Here is a 22567-nt window from a genome sequence, read left to right as displayed (position 1 = left end):
TTAGTAGTTTCTCGGCAGTAAGGAATGATGGTGGCTGCAGCTGGAATCACAAATGCCATGTCACCAAGTCCTCTGTCATTTAAGAACTCTATTATATGTAACATAATAAAGGACTTTGTGGCATGCAGTGCTTGCGGCATGTATGCATCCCGGGAGTTGGCTGTGTCGCGGGTGAGAGAAGGGGAATGCATATATGCATAAAATGTAGGCAATGAGAGGAATTCAATGAAATAGATATTTCGATAACTGACCCAGTTGCGTCAGGGATGGGGAATGAATGTCGGGAGACGAGTAGTGTGATAGGAGAGAATGACGAGCAAAATATGAATGAGAAAATAAGAGTCGGGAGTGTGGAAGGTTTAAATGACTGTGAAGATTTTGGAGATGGTCTTGATTGGGAGAATGAATGGTGAGTAAGAGTAACTTGCAGAGAGGGATAGATGAGCTGAAAGAGGAGGTGGAATGTCTTGTGAACAAGATGAGAAATATGAAAGATGAGCTTAGGAGAATGGAAGAGATGAATGCAAGGCAAATCAGAGCAGGAGAGAGAAAGTGTTTTGGGAATGATACAAGAGAGAATAGAAACAGTAGGAGAAAAGGAATGAGACAGATGTTTGGGAATGATAGAATAGGAGAGAATAGAAACAGCAGGAGAGAGGGAATGAAAGAGAGGTATGAGAATGATAGAAGAGGAGAGAATAGAAACAGTAGGAGAGAGAGAATGAGAGAGAGGTATGGGAATGTAAGAGGAGGGGAGAATGGAAACAGTTAGAGAGAGGAAATGAGAAGAATGCAAGGGAGTGCTGGAACCAGGGATAGAGTGATGCCAGGACAGCAGGTAAGTAGGGAACACACAGAGAGAGAGAGAGAGAGAGAGAGTGAGGGATGCAGGTGAACAATCACGGAACAGAGTGGAAAGAGGTGTGATGTATGGAGACTCGATGATCTGTGGTGTGCAAGATAGGATGCCAGAGGAGTGTTTGACTGGAGAGCTGATAGAAAATGTGGCTATGGCAATTAAGAGGGGTGAAAGAATGGATGAAATTATTGTGATGGTCTTGAGTGTGAATGACTTGAGAAGCAATGTAAATCGGGGGCAAGAGATCTGAGAGTCTTGCTTGAGGTTGTGCAAAAGAATACACAGAGAGGAAAGATTGCATGTGTGTGTGTATGTTGCCAGGTATGATAGTGACTAGCTGAGCAGAAGAGCAGTAATATGGAATAGCATAATAGCTAGAATGTGTCAGAAGAGAGGCTTCGAATATGTGGATCCTTGGAGGGCATTTGAGGACAGAATGGAATTGTATGCGAGAGACTGATTGCATTTGAATGAGGAAGGACAAAGGCATCTGGAGAGATTGCGGTTTTCTGAACAAGTCAGTGTTCAATGCAGGGAAACTAAAATTCCCAGGGTGGATGGCAGCACAGGTGGCCTCTTGTGGGAATGGGTGCTGGGGGAAAAGAGGGACTACATCAGGTGACAGTGAGTCCAGTGGGGTTGAAAGGGGACAATGATAGGTATAGAAGCAGTGACATTTTTATGCTTTATACTAATGCCAGGAGTAGCCGAAATAAAGGAGATGAATTGGTGGTGCTGATAGCATTAGCATGGCCAAAGATGATTGGGATCTCTGAGACATGATTGACAGAGGATGATATAATAACAGGAATTGAAGTAGCAGGGTACAGCATTTTACAGCAGGATAGAAAGGAAAACATGGTGGTGGAGTACTGCTTATGATAAGTGATGACTTATGTCCTCTAAGAGCGGAGGCTTTAGAAGGCAGTGACACTAATGGTTTCGAAAGCATATGGTGTAAGGTAGAAGTGGCCAAGACAGGATATTTAGTGGGATGTTGCTACAAACCACAGAGGGTAGGGAGCAGGAGATGTTTAGGCAGTCGAGCTTGACAAGCGCAAGAAGAATGATTGTTATGGGAGATTTTCACTACAACGGTATAAGCTGGGAGAAGGAAAATGCATGTAGTAATAAGGGGATGGAATTTCTAGAATTCTTGAGGGACAAATGTCTTAGGCAACATGTAATAGAGGGAACAAGAGATTCAAGAGTTTTGGATTTGGTCATAGCATCAGAAGAACTGATAATAAGTGAGATGACATCTCTTCCACCAGTTGGAGAGAGTGACCATGTGGTTTTGACTTTGGTTGTTCAATGAATAGACATGCAGGAGTATCAAAGAGATGGGAATATATGTGGAATTATAAGGCAGATGATTACAATAGTCTTGGACATCAACTTGGGGAAGTTTCATGGAGGGAGGAATTGGAAGGCCAGGATATCATTAGTGCTTGGGAAATTGTGAACGAATATTTGTTAGCAGCAGAGTAAGCTGTATTCCACAAGTGAAGAGGACACAATTTGATGTAAAGTGGATGACAAACAATATCAAACAGGAATTGCAGTTGAAAAAGAGATTATGGAAGAGATATAAGGAGAGGAGTAGAGGGCAGATGCATGAAGAATATAAGATGCAGGCTAGGAGAGTGACCAGTATGGCGAGGAAAGCAAAACTAGAATATGAGAAGAGATTGGCACTAAGATCCAAAGAAAATCCTAGGGAATTTTTTAGATATGTGGCCAGTAGGAGGAGAAATTATTGTGGAAGAATGACATTGTGGGATAAAAATGGGAATAGAGTGACTAATGCAAAGGACATAGTGGAGTTGTTCAATGAGCACTTTATTGGAGTATTTCATCCTGGAGAAGAAGGTTTCAATACCAGAGGGATAGGGGGCTGGTTACGGGTTTAGAGGTGCAAGAGGAGAGTGTGTTCCAAATACTGAGTATTCTGGATACCAGTAAAGGTGTGGGACTGGATGGTATTTCACCACGGGTTTTGAGAGAATGTGGTAAAGAACTGACAGCTCTGGTGACCTGGCTCTTCAATAAAAGTCTGGCTGCAGGAAAGGTACCCAACGAATGGAAGGAAAGTAAGATAGTGCCGTTGCACAAAGGCGGAAGCAGACTGGAAGTGTCTAATTATAGGCCAGTTTGTGTGTCATCAGTAGTTGTCATCAGTAGTCTTGGAGAAATTAGTGAGGGACTATATACAGCATTAGGCAGATGAGGGTAATGTTATTTGTGAGAATCGACATTGATTTGTTAATGAGCGCTCTTGCTTTAGTAATATGACTGCCTTTTATAATAAAGTGACAAGAGCAGTTGATGAAGGAAAGGCATATACTGCTTTTTTTTGGATTTGGCAAAGGCGTCTGTCTGACAGGGTGCCACAAGATAAGCTGATATTTAAGTTGCAGCACATGGGTTTAAGTGTTGGGTTAGTCATATGGATTGAGGATTGGCTGTCTGATAGGTCTCAGAGTTGTGTATGCTGGGGCAGTATGGAGACAGAAGGTTACAGAGAGAGGGGGGGGGGGTCTCGTCTCAGAGGGTGCAGTACTGGGACCTGTATTGTTTAACCTTTATATCAATGACATTGTCAATGGAATGCAGAGGGATATTCAGTTGTTTGCAGATGATGTGAAGCTGGGAAGGGTTATTAGTAATATCGCAAATGCGCTATTAGTTTATTCAAATTAGCTTATTCATTTGCCTATCTGTCTAGATTTGAATAAACTAGACAGATAGGCAAATGAATAAGGGTGTCAGTTTAATGCAGCAAAATATAGCCTTGAAGTTTGGGAACCATCGATGAGAGGATGCATAATTCTCGATGGAGGAAGTATGGGGGACAAGAGATCTGGGGTGATGATTGATAGAAAACTGAAATTCAGGGGGCATATTGCAAAAGTGGTGAAGGTAACTCAGAGGATTGCTGCAATACCGAGAAGGATGCTGACCTGTAGAGATAGAAAAATTATCATTCAGTTGTATAAGACCCTGATCAGACCACACTTAAACTATTGTTCTCAAATTTGGTCCCCTGGATTTGAACAGTTGAAAGGGTGCGGAGGCGGATAAAAAAGATGGTTTCAGGACTGTACAATGTCAATTATGAGGATCGGCTGAGGGAATGTGGACTGCAGAGTTTGGTGGATAGAAGGAGAGGTGATATGATCAAGACTTTTAAAATGTTGAGAGGCAGTTGCAGGATAGACATTGGGGAGTTCTTTTGCTTGGTGGAACAGCAGGAAGGAGCGATGACAAGGGGGCCATAGCTGTGAGAAAGAGGGTGAGGAGTGGTTTCTTTGCATGGAGGGTGGTTGAACCATGGAATGCATTGCCTGAGAGAGTGGCTAGAGCAAGAATGGTCAATGAGTTCAAGGAGTTCTATGATAAACTTTGTGTTTCCTAAGAATGACCTCCCACAATGAGTCTTTTAACTCCATGGAGGCCTGGATAATAATAATAATAATAAAGAAGATAAAAGTATGGAAGTAAATTAAATGTTTTTGTGATTCTTTTAAAGGGAATGCTGTAGTGTTCAAATTAAGGATTTGGGATCCAGAAATTTTATTTCTAACTCTTTGGAAATAAAACTTCTCTAATAAATTTGTTGGCAACACCCATAATCTTCACACCTATAGTTCGCATTGAATGAACTGATGCTTTAAAAAATAAAACTGCTAATGCATAATATTTCCTATAAGGAGTAGGTGAGACCTTTTTACTCCTATCTAACTTTTGGACACAGAGGGGGAGAAAGTTCAATCTACACCTGTAGCCAATCAAAAATAGCTCACCCAAGACTATTGCTAATTGAAGAGAAGGAGCAAATGCTGCCATCTTGTGGTCTGTAATTCTAACACAGTCTGAAATAGTGTAGGTTGTATTTTCTCGAGTTTACAGGATGAAAAACCAGTTTCCGGGAGAAAAAATCCGCTTGCCCATGCCCACGATCGGCTAACTTGGGAACTTGAAGAAAGGATCACAAAAAAGGTTCCTCTAGTTGGTGACTACATTTGAACTGAGAGTAGTTTTCTTCAGCTGACTAGTGCTATGGATGCAAATGCCACTTCCACAAGGCCACAGAGGCTTATGCATTAAAAAAAAAAAAAAAATTTAATTATGCAAAGTAAATATATTTGGAAAGCATTTAAAATGAGGCTGAAAATTCACTCCCCACTTGTCTCTCATAACTGGTGAGTGGATTTCTTGAGCTCTGCCTTACCCTATACAGAACTGCAATAAGAACCAGGAAAAAAGACAAGTGACCATGCAATTTTTTCAATTTTGAACAAGCATTTGAGACTGCTGTTTGGGACTTTCACTCTGTTAACAGAAAAAATTTACTCCCTAAAGGAAGATATAGACAATAAAATGCTTAAAATATTAATGAATCTTATTAAAACACCAAAGCAATGGTGCAAAATTGTAATATCCCTTCAATGTTTCTGTACTCTCACCTCTACTATATATATATATATATGTATATATATTATAATTATTCAGGATATTATAGCCTCCATGGATAAAAAGACTCATCATGGGAGGCCCATCCTAGAAAATACAAAGTCTATCATAGCACTCCTTGAACTGACCATTCATGCTCTCACCACTCTATTAGGCAATGCATTCCATGCTTCCTCCAGTATAGCTCCTCCAACAGAGTATGCTGTATCCCAAACTTCAAGACTTTACATTTTGCTGCATTAAACTGACACCCCCATTCATTTGTCTAGTTTATTCAAATACTCTTGAGGGCTGCCACATCTGACCTATTACTAATAACTCTTCTCAGCTTCACATCATCTGCAAACAACTGAATGTCCCCTTGCAATCCACTGATAATGTCATTGATATAAAGGTTGAACAATACAGGTCCCAGAACTGAGTCCTGTGGAACACCACTTGTAACGTTCTGCCTCCTTGATATTGCCCCACCATTGATACCTATTAGACAGCCAATCCTGAATCCAGTTGACTAACCTGACATCTAAACACATGTTATGCAACTTAAATATCAGCTTATCATGTGGCACCCTGTCAAATGCCTTCGCCAAGTCTAAGAAAATTGCAGAATATGCCTTTCCTTCATCAACCGCTCTTGCCACGTTATTATAAAAGGCAATCATATTACTAAAGCAAAAACGCCCCTTAATAAAGCTATGTTTTTATTTATTTTGTATCGAAACACAAGTGGTACAGTAGTAAGTAAGTGGTACAACATTATATACAACAAATTAGGATATATTACAAATGAGAACTGCTTAAATTTGATAAGTGAATTATACAGTGAATAACAAGTAAAATATGAAGAAAGAAACTATACATAAGTTATATACAATAAATACGGTCAGATGTTCCTCCAGTATCTTCTGCTCTTTCTGTGCAGGATATAAGGTCCTCTTTTGTGCAAGGTGATTGAAGAAGGAGACAAGAAAGAAGGTGTTCCATGGACTGGGTTGTCCTACACTCACAATTATCTGGTTCAGTGAGGTAGCCCCATTTGATGAGGTTTTGTTTGCAGCGTCCTGTTGTTCAAAGTCTGTTGAGGTTTTTCCAAGTATTCCAGTCCAAGTGGGCACCACATGGAAGATGTTCGGCTGTTGGATATAAGTATTATTCTCAGGATATAGTGTAAGCCATTGTTGAAGTCTTGTCTCTGGAGGGTTTTTAGGTGGTTCAACAGTTGCTAGGAAGTTATGTCGGGCTCTTAGAATTTCAGGCATTGTGGTCTGGCCGAATAGTGGGTGGCATTCATCATTCCTTTGTCTACTTGATTCTCACTTTGACACGTTGACCCAATGCTATATATTCTACCTTCCTTCCACTCCTTGGGTACCTTTCGCTTGACCAGACTTTCATTGAAAAGCCAGGTTAAGGGAGCTGTCAGTTCTTTAGACATTTTCTCGAAACTCGTGGCAAAATTCCATCCAGTCCCACTGCTTTATTGACATCCAGAGTACTTAATATTTGAAACACACTCTGCTCTTGCACTTCTAAACCTTCCCTATCCCTCTAGTATTAAAACCTACTTCTCTAGGATGAAATACCCAATAAAATGTTCATTGAACAAATCCACTATGTCCTTTGCATTAGTCACTCTATTCCCATTTTTATCCAACAATGTCATTCTTCCACAATCATTTCTCCTTCTACTGGCCAGATAGCTAAAAAATTATTTAAGATTTTCTTTGGATCTCAGGATCAATCTCTTCTCATATTCCAGTTTTGCCTTCCTTATCATACTAGTCACTCTCCAGAATCTGGAGAGTGACTGAGCTGAGTCTTATATTCTTCATGCATCTGTTCTCCACCCCTCTCCTTATATCTCTTCCATAACCTCTTTTTTAACCTGGAGTTCTTGTTTGACATTGTTTGTTATCCACTTTACACAAATTGTGTTCTCTTCTTCACTCACAGTATACAGGATACTATTGCTGCTGATAAATATTCCTTCACAAGTTCCCAAGCATTAATGATATCTTGCCCTTCCAATTCCTCTCTCCATGAAACTTCTCCAAGTTGTCGTCTAAGACTATTATAATCACCTGCCTTATAATTCCACATATGTTCCCATCTCTTTGATACTCCTGCAAGTCTATACATCTTCCAAGTCAAAACCACACGGTCACTTTCTCCAACTGGGGCAGAGATGCCAATAATCAGCTCTTTTGATATATGACCAAATCTAAAACTCTTGAACCTCAAAGCTCCTTCTATTACATACTGCTACCTAAGACTTTTGTCCCTTAAGAATTCTATACATTCCATGCCCTCATTACTACATGCAGTTTCCTCTTCCCAATTTATTGCTGTAGTTAAAATCTCCCATAACAATCATTCTTCTTGCACTTGCCGAGCTTAAATGCCTAAACATATCCGACTCCTCACCCTCTATACTCCAAGGCTTGTAGCAAAACCCCACTAAATATCCTGTCTTACCTATCTCTACCTCACACACACACTATGCTTTCAAAACCATTAGTGCCATTACCCTCTAAATCCTCCATTCTGAGAGGATAAAAGTCATCACTTATCATAAGCAGTACTCCACCGCCACATTTTCCCTTCCTATCCTGTTGAAAATCTTCCATCAACCACATCTCAGGATCTCAATAATCTTTGGACAGGCTGATGCTATCAGTGCCACCAATTCATTTCCTTCATTATGGATACTTCTGGCATTAGTATAAAGAATAAAAATGTCACTGTTTCAAACCTATCATTATCGCCTCCAAACACCACCGGATTCAGCATTATCGGATGTATTCTCCCTTCTCCCAAGTACCTATTCTCACAAGAGGCCACCCCTGCTACCATCACACTGATAATTCTAGTTTCCCTGCATTGACACACTGATTTGTTCAGAGAACAGCATTCTCTCTCTCTCCAGATGCCTATGTCCTTTCTCATTCAAATGTGCAGTCTCTCACATACAGTTCCTTTCTGCCCTCAAATGCCCTCCAAGCATCAACGTGTGTGTAATAGATATATAATATATTTATTAAATATATAAGATGTCAATTAATATTAATAAAACAAAAATAATGATGACAGGAAGAACAGTGGTCGTAACAATACTTTTAAACTATCGATTAAAGTTTAAAGTAATAGTAAAAGTAAAGTAAATCGATTAAAGTAAATAGTTTTAACTATCTGCGTTTGCTGCTGACTTTACCTCATCCACAAACCGCCTCATCTACTGTCCACCATCGCCACTATTATTTTCACAGACAATCACAAACATCCATGCCCAAGCAGGATTTGAACCTGCAGCCTTTTGGCTGGGGGAGTGGATATGCTAACCACTCGGCCAACCAAGCCGGCCTGATATCTATTAAAAAATGATACAATGAACTACTTAACTAAATTATAAAAAATATCCAAAAAATTATGAATAAAACATTTGAAGCCTAAGCTGTATAATTCAATCATCATTCCCACTATTCTCTATTGAGCTGAAACATGTCAGAAATGAAGCTGGAAAGATATTTCAAGTGTCTGAAATGAAATATCTCCAGAAAATTAATTAAAATACCCTTGAGAGAACTAAAAACAAATCAGGAACATATTCTTTAGTCAAAAAATACTTTGCATTTTTTTCATGTTAAACCTTTCCTCACCTTAGTATGCTTTTCAAAATTTCCCAGTTTGGAAGCAGTTAACTTGCTTTCCCAAGAATAGATTTGTAATTTTTCTTTTCTTATCTGTAAAAGATCTCTTGCATCAGCATCACCACCATCTGTAATGAACAAATTTTCAGTGAACAAATTAAAATCTCCCGATTTCTCTCTCTCCTTTCACATACAGACAAAGAAGACTACTTAAGAAATTTTGATTTACATACTTTGAGTTATGCACAAATACAAATACATATGCAACATCTTTTGCTCTCTTGACTATCTTTTGCATGAAAATTATGTTGCATTACTGCCACTATGCATCATTTGTCATAATTAAAATATAAACACTCAACCCATTTGATAAATGGGAAAGTAGCAAAAATTTTCACTACTTTCAAATGCTCAAATGTAAGTAGTAGTGCACTGTAACTATAGAAACTAATATGGACATTATTAAATGATACAAAAAGTGAAGAAGGGACATAAAAGATAAAGACTGAATCATGCAGCATATAAAAAATTCTGTGGTAATGAAGTATACAGTTTTTTCCAAGAGAGGCAAGTGTAATAATAATAATAAAAAAAGTTTAAGTGCTTGAATAGAAGACAAACATAGAAAATTGCAATATTGCTGCAATGCTGTTTACTCTCATCCTTACTTTTGTACTAAATTAAATACAATTCAGGGATAATATCAAGGATCAACATCTTGCTAATCTGCAGCGCAACACAGTGAATACTGAGGCTGCTACAAATACACAGTAGAAGTTATATACTTACCTACACTTTTGCTGAAATCATCAAATATGAACATTATCAATCTGACTTTTAGTGGAAAAAGGATGCCAGATAGTACATATATATCATGAACAGGTCATGCCAGGATTTGAGGATTTGAAGGACACAGTAAACAGTCTGAAATTTTAAAAACACTGGTCAAGACTTAAAAATAAAACACGTTTACTATACCATAGAGAAAAAAAACTTATGAACTTCAGAAACATAGAGACTTCACTGCCTGTTGTGCAGAAAGCCAAAGGTATGAGTGACTCAAGTAATGTTCGAAGATTGGTTTGTCCACCATCAAAATAGTGGACAAATATAAGGTTAAAAAATACTGTAGGGAAAATAACTTACCACATAAGATTTTGCTGTGGGTTGATCATGCCCTAAGTCACTGAGCAACTATCATGAAAACTCAAGGTGATGGACAGGCTTGCTGCCAAATGCAATTACGCTTTGTAAATAGCATTTACAAATAAGAATATCATGAAATTACACCATTTACTACAAATGTACTTTCAAAAAACTTATCTCATTTTTTCAGGGCTCTGTGGAATTTGAAAAGATATAATTATTGAAAAAAGTATTTAGGGGTAGAACTTGAGGCAAAGCAATTTTAATGAACTGTTACAATGTCATGTAAATTCTGTACACACTGTTAAAAAATATTTAATAAAGATAGATTAATTACAGATATTATGATTCACATTTTTGTGGATCATTGTCAGTGTAATATAGCTGAAAATTAAAAAATTAAACAAGAATGAAGGTATACGGAGAATGGAATCTCCATGCCAAAAATCTGGGAAATTATTAAGAACTATACCATATAATTATGTAAGTTTTTATTACATGGTCAAACGGTCAATGCATACAAATATGCTTTCAACGTTCTTAATCTCATGGATGCACACTTCATTGATCCTAATAATATCAGTTTTTTTTTTTTTTTACCTGGCTGTCTCATTATTTGTGACATACAGAACAAATTGTTATTTGTCAGTGCTTCAGTACTGTGCGATTTGACACTTCAATCTTTCAAGACTCCACTTATCAATCAATCTAGCCTCTGGTTTTCCTCTTGAGTCATTTTCCTTTTTAAACGAAGTGGAGTGTGTAACCAAGCTCTACCTGCTAACATGATATTTAATCACGATGTACCACCATATACATTGTGCACATTAAGTAATGAGATTGATTTTTTACAGTACAACCCTTTGAATAAAAGTAACAAATGTGTTTATAGTTTTGACCACTAGAGTGTATTAATAATTGCAGGTGCAACTTTCAAGTCGGGTGATGCAGGAGTTTTCACGTGGCAACCATTGAAATAAGAGTGTGTGAGTGGAGAGTGTCAGAAGTTGCATCATGAAGCAAAGAGCTGTGATAAAATTTTATGGTAAATTATGAAAAACTGCTACAGAAGTGGACCAAGACCTAAAAAAAAAAAGTTTACGCTGATGACAGTCTGAGCTGTGCACAGGTATTCTACTGTTTTTAATGTTTAAAGAGGGGAGGGAGTCCTTGGAGGATGAACCATGCTGTGGATGGCCAGTTTCTGCACCAACAAATGAAAATGTGGTGTGGTGAAACTAGGGCATTCTTGCCCATGACAGGCATATCATGTGACGTGTCAGGAAAGAACTGTACCACAACAACAATTGGTATCTGTTGCAAGACAATGGTCCCGCACACTGTGTGAAGCCCACGAAGCAGTTTCTGGCTTCGGTTGATCTGTGTGATTGACCCCCCCCCATTCACCAGATTTAGATCCCATAGACTTTTTCCTCTTCACAAACATGAAATGTGCTTTGAAAGAGGTGCGATTCAGTGACACTGAGGACATTTAATGCCGTGTGGCCCAGAGACTGAAGAAGGTTCCCATTTGTGCCTTTGAGCACCTGTATGACAGATGTAAACACTGCGTGAAGCTGGAGATAGGTTATTTCGAATCTGTGTAATTGACAACTCCAAATAAAGTTCTTTATTTTGATATAATGATTGTTTAAGCAAAGGTGCTTAAGGGTCAAAGCTGTATAACTAAAAGGAGACCTCCACATAGCCTTTAAAGGAATGCAGAGAACCAACCAGAGCAACTAGATACCCAACAGGGGTGCAACTCAAGGTGCACCCCTGTTGGGTATCTACCTGGATACTGAACGAACGAGGATGGGCTGGAAATTTGGGAATTAGCTGACCAAATTGTATTCCTATTGGCTTAAACCAAAATACAAAATGATGGTGCAAAATGACAAAATTTCATGAGGGTTGGTGTGTCGTCTGGTTAAACAAGGCCCCCCCCCCCCCATTGTTTTTGCCAAAGAACCAGGGCAAACAGCGAAAAGTCAGCTACTGGAACAAATCTGAAAACACACCCCAACTCAACATCACCAGAGTTAAATATCAGTACTATCAACATAAGAAGCCTGAATGGCAAAAAAATGGAGCTAGCTGAGGAATTGGATTAGTAACAGATCGACATCATAGGGGTGACTGAAACAAAATAGGCAAAAACTGGTGAGATCTTCCTGAGCAAAAAATACAAAATGATTGTCATTCAGGCAATGACAATCAAGAAAAAGACGGAGTAGCCAGAGTATTCAACACTAAATACGAGGCTAATCTTCTTGAATGGTAGGCAGTCTCGTTCAATATCAGAATGGGGAACTGGACAATGAGACTTATTTGTGCCTATGGTCCCACAGAAGGTTCTACTAAGGTAGAAGTGGAGGAATTTTTTGAGGCTTTGGAGAAAGCAACTGACACAATGAAAACAGAAAGGTTGGCCCTTGTTGGGGATTTTCCCAAAAAATTTTCTCCAAATTTTCCCAAAAAATATTTTGGGAAAATTTGGAGAAAAGAGCAAAGCTAATAATAATGGCAAATACCTGTTGGATTTCTGCTCAGGATATGGACAGGTTATTACTAACACCATGTTCCAACATAAAAATGTGCACAAATTCACATGGAGAGAAGAGGCAAGGAATAAGAAAAGTCTCATTGACTATGTTATTGTTGATACTGAAGTTTTCTCCCTTGTGCACGACACCAGAGTATACAGAGGATTTGAAATTAGAAGTGATCACTATTTAGTCTTTAGCAGGATAAAACTGAATTTCATATTGAAAAGAATAACATGTAAGAAAGTTTTAAAGCGAATAAAAGATGAGCAGCTCTCAGATGTGAACTGTAGACTAAAATACACAAAGATTATTGAAGAAAAAATGAAAGAGTTTGAGAACAGGAACCAAACCTTGGAGATTCAGTGGCAAGCCTTGAAGAAAACCCTGATTGATTCAGTCAGAGAGGCATGTGGCGAAGCTGTCTGCAAGGATAGAAAAATCAGAACTCCATGGTGAACACAGGAAGTTAAAGAGGCAGTGAAAGAAAAGAAGAAAGCATATCAAAAGTTCCTGGCAAACAAGTCAGCTTGTGCTCTTAGAGAATATAGAGACAAATGTAAGAAAGCTAAACACTGTGTAAAACTAGATAAACAAAAGTCATGGGAAGACTTTGGCAAGAACATAGAAAATAAATAATATCAAGAAGGTGGCAAAATATTCTGGAGGTTGTTAAAGAAGCTTAGAAATGGAAGAAAGAGTGCTGTAAAGGAGTTAGAGATGATAAAGGTGACATGAAAACAGAAGCAAAAGATATCCTTAAAGTACGGCGTAATTACTTGGAAAAATTGCTAAATGAAACAAGCAGTGATAGCACAGTGGTAAAAAACACTCAACAGGAATGCATATCCATACTTGAAGTAGAAAAAGCCATCAAAGGTTTGAAATGTGAAAAGGCAGCAGGAATAGATGATATTCGACCAGAAATGCTGAAATATGGTGGTATAAAAGTCTTACAGTGGCTGCATTGCATAGTTCAGAAGGCCTCGACAGAGGGACGAATTCTTGATGGTTGGAGTAGAGATAGTACCCATATATAAAAAAGGGAAATAAAACTGAATTTGAGAATTACAGAGGTATATCCCTACTGAGTGTTCCTGGTAACATTTATGCAAGTATGCTTGAGAAGAATTGTAGAAGAAAAGCTTGGTGAAGAACAAGCTGGACTGGAGTCAGGTCAAATAGAGGCTGTCAGGATCAGATCTTCACTTTACGACAAATAGTTGAGAAAGCACGGGAATATAACAAAGATCTGTATTTAAGTTTAGTCGATTTGAAAAAGGCATATGACAAGGTGCCAAGAGAGAAGCTATTCAATACACTACAGTTATATGGTGTCAGTAGAGCATTCTATCAAGTAATACTTAGTCTTTATTTGAGTTATAAGTCAGCAGTTAGAATTGAAGAAAGTACAGGAAGATGGTTTAATGTTAAATCTGGTTATGAGACAAGGATGTACATTATCCCCTCTATTATTCATTATCTATATGGATCACATTATGAAGGAAAGTGATATTAAACATGATATAAAAATTGGAGATGTTAATGTCAGCTCTTTGCTTTATGTGGACGATGTTATACTTCTAAATAAATCCGCTATAAGTCTGCAAGATTCCCTGACTAAATTGAATAACTATTGTAATAGATATGGTATGAAGGTCAGCAATAAAAAGACAATGAAAATAGGTAGAATCATTGAAAATGCCAACTAGAGAACCTGTGGAACAAGTAAAACATTTCAGCTACTTAGCACGATTTTTAGTGACGATGGTAAATTAAATATGGAAATAGACAACAGAATGAACAAAGCTGGTATGGTAGGAAGTCAATTGAATAAATTCATATGGAATAAGAGAGAAATTATTCGGAACACTAAATTAGCTGTATACAAGACAGTGTTCAAACCAGTTTTAACTTATGGATCTGAGAGCTGGGTAAGAAGTAAAACACTTGACCAAAGACTAGAGACTGCAGATATGAGAATCTTGAGAAAGATTAGAGGCATGAACAGATAGCATCAATATCAATATCATAGTAAAAATGAGGATATTAGGAGAGAACTTGACATTGTCAGCATCCAGGAATGCATTAATAGAGCTGATCTCAGGCGGAATGGTCCCTTAAACAGAATGGACAAGGAAAGATTAGCAAAACAAGTGTTCTCTGCCAGGTTGGCAGGAAAACGACCCAGAGGAAGACCAAGTTATAGGTGGATTGATACGGTATAAAGTGCCATAGACGATAGAAATATAAGATCTGATAATGCTGGAGTCTTGACAAGCAACAGACTGATTTGGAGGAAAATTGTAGATAGGAAGTTAGTAATGATGTAAATTTTTCATGTAGTACTATCATATCCTGTATGCCCCTTGAAAATACATGGCAGGAATTTGATAATGATGATGATTAAGCGAAGGTTTCTATGGGTAAGCAGTTCTGGAGATAGTTTCTGGTATTGAGACCACATGTTTATTAAACAATAAAAAATAAAAGAGTAAAAAACCCGACAAGTTTCGTTCATCGTAAGACTTGCATCATCAGGGCTAATGGTCTATAAAAGTTTCCCACAACAATCAAAGATTAATTGATAATTAATAGTCCATTATATGTTTTTTTTTGACTTCAACTTTTCATTGATTGAGAACCCGAATACCAAATGATACATTCGTTACTGTATGCTTGATGGAACAATGCTAGTTGTTGCCATGTTCTGTGGCTCACGTGTGTTATATCCGAGGTTGTTAAATTTTTGATGAAGGCAGACCATAATTGATGTAAAATCAGGCGTTGATTTTTATTGCACTGTGTAGGGATTCTCTGCATTTTTGCAGCTTCTTTAAATTTTCTTGTGAAACAGTTCTTATCAACATATGACATGTTTGCCTGTTGCTAGAGTACTCGATGGCCAGTAGTAGTAGTAGTTGTGTGGAATGCCAAGCCTGATTTGTGTTTCCTTCTTTTTTCAACGTCTTTTATATGTTCAGCCATGAGGATTTCTCCTGACCTTCCCATCTGGGCTATGTAACAGATGCCACAGGAACAGTGAATCTGATAGATGCCTGGTTTTTTCATGGGATGATGCGGAGGTTTTGTTGTATTTGTGGGGCAATGTAGCCAATTTTTCATGACATTCTTGATGTATGGCAGTGTGATTGCATTCTTGAAATCTTGTTTTGATAAGGGATTTGCAGGAGCTGTGTTAAGGATTTATTGATTGTCTTGGGTTCAAAACCATTAAGTGTGAGGTTCTGTGTCAGATAGTCTAATTCTTCATTGTGCTTCATCTATGTGCATTGTTTCAACAAGCATACAGTAACAAATGTATCATTTTGTATTCGGGTTCTCAATTAATGAACAGTTGTGAAGTAAAAAAAAAAAAACATCTAATGGACTATTAATTATCAATTAATCTTTGATTGTTGTGTTAAACTTTTATACACCATTGCCACTGATGATGTAAGTCTTATGATGATTGAAAATTGTTGGGTTTTTTACTCTTTTATTTTTTATTGTTTAATAAACATGTGGTCTCAATAATAATTATTGTCTCATTACTTAATGGGCATACCGTGTATTTGTGGTTTAAGCCAATACAGAATGCAATTTAGTTGACTAAGCTAACTACCAGCTCATCTCAGGATTCATATGTTCAGTATTCAGGTGGATAACTTTGTAATAGCGTGCACAACAAGAAGTTGCAACTTTGCATCATTTGCTAATGATGCAAAGTTAGATTAGGTAATCAGGAATGTTGCTGATATGCAGTACTTGCAGAATGATTTGAATAGGCTGGAATTGTGGGCATGGGAAAATGGATGTCAGTGACTGTGCAGATTTCTTTAAATTCCATTAAGTCAGAGAGTTATTGTAATATATAATTATAAGCAAACGGGGATTGACATTATCATGGAAATGATCACGAGGAGGAAATGATTTAGACTTGTGTTCATCCGGTTCGGACCCATCAAATGTGTGCAAAGATGTCTACATGTATAAGGCACTAGAGAAGAAGAGAGACATGCAAGTTTTCCAACTGTGTCATGCAGACTGCAGACAAGAGTATACAAAGGAACATGCAGGTAGATTATTATGTCTATACACGAATGCTAGGTGTATCAGAAACAAGGGGGGGGGATAGAGTTTGTTGCCTTGGTCAATATGTTGGGACATCAGATTGTTGGCATTAGTGAGACCTTGCTATCAGAATCAGACATACTAACTGGTATTGAGTGTAAAGGATATAGTATTTTTAGGAAGGATAGACAGGATGGGAGAGGGGGGGGGGTGTGCTGCTAATGATATTGGATCACTTGAATCCAGCTAGTGTTGAGACCTATGACTGTAGTATTGGTAACAGTATTTCATATGGCAGTGAGTTTGAAACTATACAGTGTGAGGTGGAATCTAACAAGATCAATTACATTTAAATTATTCATATTTGGTCTTTGTATATTTAATAAACACAAAACTTATTCTTATATAAAATCATCTGTTTAATACATAGTTGTATTAAACAGATGGTCTTATATAAGAATAAGTTTTGTGTTTATTAAGATCAATTACACTGTGGTATGTTGTTACAAACCTGGCAGATTGATTGCTAGTGATGAAGAAATGCATCACCAAATAGAGATGATGACACAAAAAGAGTAATCATAATGGATGACTTTAATTATCCAAATATTGATTGAGTAACAGTAAAATCTCATGAGAAGAATGAAAATGAATTTAATGAGCTGTTGTGAGACAATTTCCTCAAACAGCATGTGACAGAAGGGTATTTCAGTTAAAGACGTAACCATTCTGCCTCCAGTTGGTGACTGATAATAAGGTACTTACTTGTGACGTGACCAAGTTTATGAATGTTCCATTCAGAAAAAAAGTTACATGCTGAACTACAAAGCAGGAAATTATGACCATTGAGGAGCATACCGAGTTCAGTGGAATGGGATTGGTTGCTGGATGGGAAGAATTTAAACAATAGTTAAATGATGCAATATTAGAATGTGTCCCGAGAGTTCAAAGAATAAATACAGTAGAAATCAAATGGATGTGTAATCTCTTATTAAGCAAGAGATTCGTAAGAAAAGGATGATGTGGAAGGAATACCATGTGCATAAGGATGATTAGCTATGCAATGTCGCATTATATTGGTGGGATTATGATAGAAGAAACTGATCAGGCTGGGGTTCTTGGAGTGTTAGTAGATAGGAAGTTGAATTTCAGGGGCCATATAGCAAAGATTGCAAATATGCAACTTGAAAGCTAATTGGAATGAACTTTAACAAGTTCATTCTGAAATGAAATGAAATGAACTTTAACAAGCAAAGATAAGGATGTCATTTTGCCTCTTTACAAGGCCTCGATAAGACCTCACTTGGACAATTGTGCACAGGTCTTGTCTCCTGGTTTCCATTGTGATTCTGATACAGTGGAAAGAATGCAAAGGAGAGTGTTAAAAATGATATCAGGATTGTGGAATACTGATTATGAAAATAGATTGAGAATTTGTAGACTGCAGACATTAGCAAACAGGAGAAAGAGGGGTGATATGACTGAGACTTACAAACTTCTGAAAGGGTCATACAGGATTTCAGTCAATGGATGTCAGATTTCATGTTGTTTTATGGAGGGCTGGGAAAGGACAAGAGGACATCCTTGGAAGCAGAGAATGAATGCTATTAAGAAGGTGGTGAGGGCTAGATTTTTCTCTCATGGAGTCATGCATGATTGAAATGGATTGTCATCAATGTTTTGTGTGCAAGCAGTATGAATATATTCAAGAATAAGTATGATAGCTGGTGCATGTAGTATGTGGTCTCTCTCGATGAGTCAACTGACTCTGTGGAGGTCTTTCTCTTAATAATAATTTCGACATGTCATTTTGTAGCCCTGAATATAGTTGAACTGAAAAATAGATGGTTTGACAAATTTTTGTAAAAATTTCAAATACAAAATCTGAGTAAAATTCAATCCCATATAAGTGGTGTGTATGCAGAAGTCGCATACTAATACTACTAATAATAATCACGATAATAATGGAGCCTCCATAATTCAGTCAGTATAAACGGAGCCCTTTAGTTGAAAGACTTGGTTCGAATTCTGTCTATGACACGAATAATTATTATCAGTCGTATTCAAATGAAGCCAACTTAGCAGGCCTCATACAGAGATGGCAGGGTTTTCCCTCTGGGAAACAGGCAAACCAGTCAAATGAACATGCACACGTTTACAGACAGGAAACACTTATCAGACAAGAAAGACAATAGAAAACCATGTTGTTCTATAATTATTCCCTAGTAATTTGCTCTCCCACCACCGTTAGGTTAATGAGAGAAAATGATGAGGGGAATAATAATAATAACCATTTTTATTACTACTACTACTAAAAATAATGATAATGACTAATATATATGCCTTTAATTAGGTATGTAAGGATTCCATTAGATAAAGTATCCATGTCAATATAAAGATTTTACACAATCTATTCCAGATTCTGTAAAACCCACACACTGACTAAAAGGAATATCAAGGGGACATCATGCTAAGCTTCACCTGCACCACGAGTTAATCCAATAAAAACCACAGTTGTTTTTGATAAAAACATTTCAGTCCACATCTTATAATTCTTTTTTTCAATGAACTGTTCATTCGATGATTTGCAGTTTCGATAAATTGTTTTTTTTTGAGCAACGGCTTTTTGATTAATTGTTCTTTTGATTAACTGTCATTCAATTTATGATTTATTTGATTAATTGTTTTTTAATGAATTACCTTTTGGTAAATTGTGGTTCAATAAATTTTTTTCGGTTAATTTTCTGGATACCAACACAGCACTTAAACGTATTTAAACAAACATCATCAGATACTTCATAATGCGATACTTAAATCTGAAGGAATTTATTGAAGGAATGTATGTACCACAAACTGTCTTTTAATAATTGTATGGCAGTATGGTCTGCAATTATTACAGGGCCTATAATACTTAGAAGCACAGGCTCTGTGAAGCATGATGGCTTGCACTTTGCATACATATTTGTGCAATAATAAGTTAGTACATATTTCTGATATTAAAAGCAATACTGCCCTGAAATATACCTTTTTCTGGTTATATTATAGCAACAAAAATTTAATACTGTAATGAAATTTGACACAGTTATAAATCATCATTTTTGTGTACGTCTTTCAGCATTTAGTTTGTCTTGAATGATTTCAGGTTTTTAAATAGTTAAGTGCTAAACTGAAAAATTTTTAATTTTCTCAGAAAATGCTTTGACATTTTTATGTGATAATGGCATGAAGATTGTTTTGTTGTTGCTGCTGCTTTTATGTATTTTATTCTTTAGGTAGTTTTCATAGTGTTCTTCATGGAAAAAGGAGTTTACTTGCCCATAGGACAAGATAACTATGTTATTACTGTTTTCTTCTTGACTACCATGTTGGAATTGGATGCTACATAATATTATATATATCTAATAGTCTTGTGATCAGTCTTCCCTTTATGTTAAATGAGGAAGTGTTATTTTTCCTGAATGTATGTTTTAATTTGAAGGTCAATGATATTTAAATTTTATGGAATAATTTATATTTATTTAATTTCAGTTTATTAGATACCAGGAACACTAGAAGATGAAAATCTCAATCTCAACTATGTTGGAATTTAAGTGTCCTGTAGAAGAGTGGAACAAGAAGTGTAGTAGTATATTCACATGTGTTTATGGATTAATTCATTCTGAGCACACAGACTCGTAAATTGGGAATTTTATTTCCCACAGACATAATGTTAAAAAACGGGTCATGTTCTCAACAGCGAAATGTGATCATAGTAAATAAAGGTCATAAAGATATGAAAATCAATTTTTTTTTTCTCAGAAAAATTCCAAGCATGAAAACGTACCCTTTAAAATCAAATTAATTATGATGAGTTGTTTCCAAGTCAGGTCTAGACTTTTTTCTATATAAATTTTATGACACCATACATAAACATTTTTGAAATCTTATTCTGGTGGGCTCAAAATTTGAATCTTGTGACTTGAAATCTCAACTGATTTTTTTACATGTTGAAAAGCTTCATCAAATCCCTTGAGAGTGAAGGGGATTTTAGCTGCTAAATCTTCCTTAGCTTCACATGTTAACATTTCAAGGGGATCTTCATTTCTGAGCTCTCCGCATGTGCTTGAAGCAGATCGGTGATGTTAGTTGTAAAAAACTGGAACTGGTTTAGCAATATTAATGAGCACTGATGTTTTGTTTCATTCCGTACAATCTCTGGTGGTTCTTGAATTCCTTCAAAATTATCAGTAAACTGAGCACAGTAGTACTGTATTGTACAGCTACATGTGTGGTTTGAAACACCGCATGTAATAAATAAATTGAAATGCAATAAATAGATGTTAATCATCTATTTATCAATATCTACTTAATGCAATTAATGTTCATATTTTTGATTTTCTTGATACTTGAAAAAAACAACTCATAAACCAAGGAACTTAAAAAGCAGGATGGTGACATGAATAGTATATAGCAGTGGTCGGCAACTTTTTTGGAGTGAAGAGCCATTTTTAAAATTATATCTGTTAAAAAAAAATTTAGGGAACCACACGCAGTTATGCGCAACCAATGGTCCGCGGGCTGCATGCGGCCCTCTCGGGTTTTTTGTGCGGTTCACGGTGTTTGTTTTGTAAGTCAGAATTAGTATATTTTAATTAAAAATCTATTTTATGAATGTTGATTTTTACATGTGGATTTATTTGTGCAGGTTAAAAAATTAAAATATACCTAAATAATGGAAAATAAATTAATACTTTCTTATCAAAGAAAAAGAAAATATTCTTTATGCGGATCGAACCGAGTATTTGATTTACTATTTAATTGCTCATCACCGCTTTAAATTTAGAAAGTACATTGAAAAATATTATAATTAAATTATTTATTCCATTTTTTTTTAACAGTAAAACATTATCATACTTGTAAAACACAGGGAGTGGCATGTCACACGAAATTATATGATATTTTTAAATATTAAATAATAAAACAAAGATTTCCTCCTCCTTGCAAAAACATATGTATAAAATCCAATAACATACCTATTTCTTTAATTTTTTTTAATTTAAAATATCTTCTTAGTGCGACTTTTGTTGTTGAACATCTTGGAATAGTTTCTCAATAAGCGGTGAATACGCTGTAATTTTCATTTTCAAACATGACAAAAGTCTCACGTTGTTTAGTTGATTTCTCAACTTACTTTTAATAAAATTCATATTAGAAAATATTTGCTCACAGAAATATGTCGATCCGAAAATTTATAGAAGTTCAAATGCATATGTTTTTAACTGAATGCAAGTGTCCGGTAAACAATTCCACGTGTCAAATACAATCTGATCTTGCTTTTTAAGATCTTCTATTTCAGACCATTTGTGTTGTATTGCAAGGGTAGATTTTTGTCTCTCCAACTCCTCCAGGTCAGCTTCAAGATTTCTAAATTTTGAATTCCAGAAATCCTTGGTTTTCAGGTCCTCTAACTCAAGTTGAAATGCAGCCTCATCAATTCCAGCAAAAGGTGAAAATTTTAATTCGGTAGGATCAATTTCAAGTGGTCACAATAAAAATGACATAGTTGCCTTGTTCTTTCTAAACTCCTCAAACCTCCAATTAAATTCAGATTGCATATTTACCACAATTTCTTTGAAAAAGGTTAAATTTATGGAATTATTATCAGCTTGTTCTTGTTGATATTTCTTCAACATAGGAAAATGTAATAATGTGCCTTTTTCTAAGTCTGTCGCAAACAAATATAATTTTTGTGCAAACGAAATCACTTCTAAAAGCAAAACTGTATTTCTCTTTCCCTGTAGTTTCTTATTTAGTGTGTTTAAATGGGAAGTCATATCCAC

The 22567-nt window shown here is 36.5% G+C and overlaps 1 protein-coding gene across 1 annotated transcript in view; it reads right to left on the bottom strand.

The window, feature by feature from the left end:
• The window catches only part of LOC150107129 (G patch domain-containing protein 3-like), a 120926-nt gene that overhangs the window by 50937 nt on the left and 47422 nt on the right, over positions 1-22567 (bottom strand). Inside the window, exon 4 of the mRNA XM_090391652.1 lies at positions 8992-9110. Coding sequence (XP_090247778.1) covers positions 8992-9110 — 119 coding nt within the window. The remainder of the gene's footprint in view (positions 1-8991; positions 9111-22567) is intronic.

This window comes from Typopeltis vanoorti, chromosome 4 (assembly GCF_054136105.1).
Source record: "Typopeltis vanoorti isolate ZY-2024b chromosome 4, IOZ_Tvanoo_1.0, whole genome shotgun sequence".
Classification (NCBI taxonomy): Eukaryota; Metazoa; Arthropoda; class Arachnida; order Uropygi; family Thelyphonidae; genus Typopeltis; species Typopeltis vanoorti.
This window is presented reverse-complemented; position numbering and strand designations above follow the sequence as displayed.